General features: G+C 39.2%; 1 protein-coding gene across 1 annotated transcript in view; it reads right to left on the bottom strand.

Annotated features, from left to right (window-relative positions):
• adamtsl5 (ADAMTS like 5) overlaps positions 1-5434 on the bottom strand; it is a 28483-nt gene that overhangs the window by 13200 nt on the left and 9849 nt on the right. Inside the window, exons 3-4 of the mRNA XM_035682476.1 lie at positions 2411-2580; positions 1020-1080 (exon numbers count right to left, since the gene is read on the bottom strand). Coding sequence (XP_035538369.1) covers positions 1020-1080; positions 2411-2580 — 231 coding nt within the window. The remainder of the gene's footprint in view (positions 1-1019; positions 1081-2410; positions 2581-5434) is intronic.

Below are 5434 nucleotides of genomic sequence, written 5' to 3'. Positions count from 1 at the left end.
AAGAATAAACTAATGTATTGTGCTGATTTTGTCACAAAACATTACTATTTATGTAATTGTTATCAAAAAAACTGTACGGAACAGATTATTATTATTTTAGAAAAATATGGAGGAGGAGGTGAGAAGATACTTTAAATTAGAACAAATGAACTCAAACATGAACTCAAATAGTTCCATCTATTAAAACTGCGTAGGCAGAATTGGATGCTTTTGACTGGGATCCCCCAGGACCCAAATACATTGGTATTTTTAAAAAGCACATATTAAAACAGAAACATAAAACAGTCATATAAAATAATTATGAACACATTGATAGACACAGTGGTGAAAATTTTTAATGATAGAATAAACCACCTGTGAGATATAGTATAGTATATAGTATACCTGATTAAGGTCTTCATCATTATAACAACTTTTATGCCTAACCCCATCTCTTAAACAAACCTTAATCCTGTCATAATTCTAATCTTAACCTTAAAATAAATGAATAACCTTGTGGTGAGTCCCCATATGTCACAGTGTGAACACATTTTTGTTCCTATCACGAATTGCGAGTCAGGGATTTGTGTCCATTCATTCAAAGCTCTGAGCTAATCACACTGTACAAACTGCCACATGCACATACATTCAAGCATGCTTAAACAAGCTGCAACCCATCTGTGTGTTTTTCCTTTAATCAACATAGGCTTCAGTGATTTGGCTGCCAAACAGACCCACACACACCCCAACATGTCTGACACACAGCCACTGACCTCACAGCACGTTTCTAACACAATAGCAGGTCTGATACGTGACTGTAACACGTCTGAGTTCAGCAGAAAGCAGTGTCGAGAAGACATGGGTTAATATGTCAGTGAAATTCCAGATCACACCCTGAAAGCCCTCGCCTGCTACACCTGCCCTGACCACACCTATATGACCAACTTCTAGAGCAAACATCAACCATTGTTCTAAAATGTTTGCATCAAAAGTCTGTCAAATATTTTTCATACAGTGTGAAGCCTTTATGCTTAAATTACCTTGGTGTTGCAGATCTTGTATTGTCTGGGATCTCCAGCACATGGTCCACCCACTGGGTTTCTGGGGCAGAGAGAAAAGAGATTTATGGGACTAGGTACAGCAAACACAGCAGGAAAGAGTTTTCATTATCAACTAGAGCCTATGTAGTGAGTGTGCAGGCTGCTGTAATGGCTGGTTGAACAAGAATTTATCTCACACAGAAAGCACATTCAGATTTGGCAAAATTAAAATACAGTTTACCGGTCTCATTATTTTTATTAAAATGGTACTTTGTCAGTATTTGTTTAGATTATTTAAAAATAGGTAGGTGAACATTTGATTTTAAAAAATATTGTTGCAGCTTCACTGCTCTGTAGCTGTATGCTCTTTTATTTGTCACTAGGGACTAAATTAATGAATGTAAAGTTTCGGTTAATATTGCAAGAGGGTCTGGTTCACTGTAAACTGATGAAATCGGTGTCTTGATAAAGGAAACACAACTTCTGGGTGCATGGAGACATAAAATCTGGGTGACAATAGTTTTTTAGAAACCTAAACCTTTGAGGCTCGAGACACAAAGGTTATATATATGAGATTTAAAACATTAACGAGCAGAGAATGACGTCACACACTGTGTTGATATCACAGCCTCTCTGTGGTTTGTTTCCAAATCCAGTCTGACTGTGCATGCATGTTAGTGCCTCTGTGTTTAACTGAGGAGAGCGACTGAAACTACTATTCTTATCATCTATGTCAGTGAATCAAATTCAGACCAATTCACAGTGGAAAGAATATTAAAGAGGGTTTTGGTGAGTTTTATTTTGTGTCTGTCGTCTCTGAATGAAGATACAATGTTATGATGATATACAAGATAAATGTAGTGCTTTTGTCTGCAGAGCCTGGTGGCAAGTGATAGCAATCTTGTTGCTGTTTCTGGTTAAAAAAAAGGTCTATCTCTGTAGGGATCATTTTCATAATGATGTCAGACACTTAGACTCAGCGTCTGTCAGTGCCAGAAACAGCAACATTTAGTGGACGTACTTTGACGCGCACATTTGTCCCGAAGGATTTGTTCATGGCAGCCACAGCAGCCCGTTTCGCAGTGACTCAGTGAAAATTAAAAGTACCAAAACAGTGCAGGAGATTGTTGGAAAGACTGTGGAAAGTCTAACAGAATCTTATTTTGTTTCTGTTTTGAGAAAACACTGCTCTACTGCAAGTGAATTTCGCATATATAACCTTTTAGTTGATCTTAAAATTCCCATATTTAGGTAAATTTGCCCAATATATTTGTAAAATATTATGACTCTTAAAACTTACTTATCTGTTTCAACTGTATGAACTACCCAAAAATCATTTAAAGATATAAAGATGATTATTAAGACTTTCAGTTGGACTGGCTGTCATTTACCTGGTGATGCAGGTGCGTGTCCTCACTGAGGCTCCGCTCCCACAGCTACGTGAGCACAAAGACCAGCCGTTCCACGTCGCCCACTCGTTCCTGAAGTGCAGCTGCCGCCGGGCACGAGCCGGACGACCTGATGAGGCCTCACCGGAAGGACCCCACGCAGAAATCCAAGACTGAGACACAAATGACAGAGACAGAGACTTTAATGCTGATATTTAACACAAACACTTTGATAAAAAGTGACACAGAGGAATGTTAGCTGGTGAGACCTGAGTGAGACAGGCTTAGACACATCTCAGTCATCATTGCCACCTAGACAGACGGGACATGAGTGATGTGCCGGTCATCAGTGAATGTGAAACAAACAACTCTTTTTCCTCATCTCTGACTAACACCATGTACCTGCTACTAGCTAGTGTCAAATGCAAAGACTAGACAAAACGTGTCACCCACACTACTGTGAAACTCTTATATTAACTGTATTTGTGGTATTTGCATCTTGATACAATGTTATACATTTTAATCTGAACACTTTTCACACATATTTTTGCACATATTTTCATCAGTTTCTGTTAGGCTTTGCTCTGTTTATATTGTGTTTCTTGGAGACACTATAATAACTGCCACTGTGGAGTCATGCAAAGCTGAGCTCATGAGACAGCAAACACTAAAAACTGCAGGGACGACACAACTCTCTAATCACTCTGCGGCATCACTCTGCAGTGTTGGCCTGCATGTTCAAAGCTGTCAGGTGGCAACTGGAAACTGTCAGCAGCTCACAATCTCTGCATTTGTGTGTGTGTGTATAAGAGGAAAACAAGAGAGATTGCGGTGTTGGCAGAATGATGGAATATCATTTGTGAAAGGGAAAAAGTGTGTTGGGGGAGTTAGGTGTGACGCCTAACAAAACCCACGTTATTTATAGCCTAGAATCTAACAGGCAGATAAATCTATTCAAAGAGTAGGTGGTATTAAAAAAAACTACCTTGTGAGCCTGGTGGATCAGAATCATCAGAGCCAAACAATGAAAGTGATTAGAAAAATCTCAATGGCGCTCCTCAAACACATTCCAGAGTTTTTGCCCTGGAGGAGGACTGAAACTGGCAGCGTTCCCACCGGTTTCTCATACAGGAGCTGGCTCACACACACTCACTTTTAACTCTTTACACACATTCAACAACTGCTTTAGCTACCTGTCTATCAGGAAGGGCTAAAGTCATCCGGAGTATGTCTTGTGCAAGATGAGAATTTACTCAGCCCAGACGTGAAGAACAACGTGTACAAAACACAGCTTAAAGGTCTTGTCCTCATTGTCCTGCCACTTTCCTCATTAATTTGCAAATGTATGCAGCAGGATTCTCCGCTGTGTAATCAGATCTTATGTAAAGCAGGAGGAGTGCAGTGTAAGTAGGATGTCTCTGTCATGTTTTACACTTGATTTATTGTGTCGATAAAGAAGAAAAGTTGCAAATCTGCACATTTGAAAAGCTGAAACCACAGAATTTTTGCATTTTTTTCTTGACAAATTATATTAAATTAAATTATAATAAACCATAAAGTAATTGCTTAAACTAACTTGACTAATCGCTTTAGCACTGGAACAGACAGATGATACTAACATGCTACCATAACGGACAAAGATAAATATAATATTCTAGGGTGGATCTGAAATAGGAAAATGAAGCAGCCAACGCCATGGCTGGGTATGACTGGCTGACACACCTGTCAATCAAGCAAACAGGCCCTAAAACATACTCTTTGAATTAAAATTGTGATCAGCTTACATAAGAATCAAAACAAAACAACAAAACTGTCAAAAAGTGACTGGTTCTGTATTTTATTCTATATGATAAATTGGGGTTTTTTCCCCATTAACACCCCATTAGTTTTCTTTATTTTTATTTTTATTTTTTTTTATTTAACCTTTATTTAACCAGGAGAAGTCTCTTTTACAAGAGAGTCCTGGCCAAGACAGGCAGCAGTGCAGTAGATATCTGTAGACTTAAGATGCAGTTGTCCCTTGAATTAATTATGCACTATCACCAATTAAAAAGAAGCCACAAGCTAGGAAGACAAACACAGGCTGACATTTGAACTCTAACAGTTTTGTTGTAATTTACACACCTGTGATCTGTAAGAGTCAGATGTCAGATGAACCACCTGCCTTATAACCAGTGATTTAGCCTTAATGCTAGCACAAATGAGTGTCTAGTCAGTATGGTTACAGCTTTTGAAATCTGACACACTATTTATCCTGGTTTTAATTCAAAACCACCTTCTGTGTGGCAATTAAGTCCTCACACCTTAAATTGTTCATAAAGATAATGCAAATTTCACCACATGGGTCCCAAACTGCAATAACTCTCAAAAACCAGCAGGAAAATCAGCTTAAAGATAATATCCTCATCAAACTAAGGTTTTAAATGGTCTGCATAAGTCATACTTAAGATCAAAATGTATAAAAGGTCCCCTTTATAAATGAGGCCTCTGGTTCCAAACTGATCTCACCGTCACTAATTGCACTTGTGCTGACATTCAGGTTGTGTTTCTGTAGTTACAAAAAACCTGACTGAGACACACAAACACACACACACTCATACACCCACTCAGCTGAGAGCGACCTGTGCTATGACTCTCCATCATTTTCCATGGCAGGGTCACCTGAGGTTGCCCTCATTAGTGTTACCGCCGGCCAAATTAGCGTTGATAACAGTTGGAGATGGGGTCGGCCGGCATTCTAGATTAATGAAAGTGGCCTTTGACCTTTACAATGCACCCCTCCCCCCTTCCTCACATGAGCAGGAAAAAAAGTATTTGAAAAGCAAACTGCATGCAGTAAAAAAGAAAGAAAGAGAGAGAAACAGAGGGACTTGAAGGTGAAGAGTGCCCAGTCCACCATACAGGTGAACAAATGCCCTGAAAGTAATGTTGTTTGACTTTCCCATCAGTCCTCTCGTCTGTCAGCAGACCAGCTCTCCCAGTCTGTAGACACAGACTGGAGCTGACAGACAAACTGGAAAAAAGTTT

Source organism: Morone saxatilis, unplaced genomic scaffold (genome assembly GCF_004916995.1).
Source record: "Morone saxatilis isolate NCDOM2014 unplaced genomic scaffold, NCSU_SB_2.0 Contig11, whole genome shotgun sequence".
In the NCBI taxonomy this organism is placed as follows: domain Eukaryota; kingdom Metazoa; phylum Chordata; class Actinopteri; family Moronidae; genus Morone; species Morone saxatilis.
The sequence above is the reverse complement of the archived record's forward strand: the minus strand, read 5'-3'. Positions and strand labels throughout refer to the sequence as shown.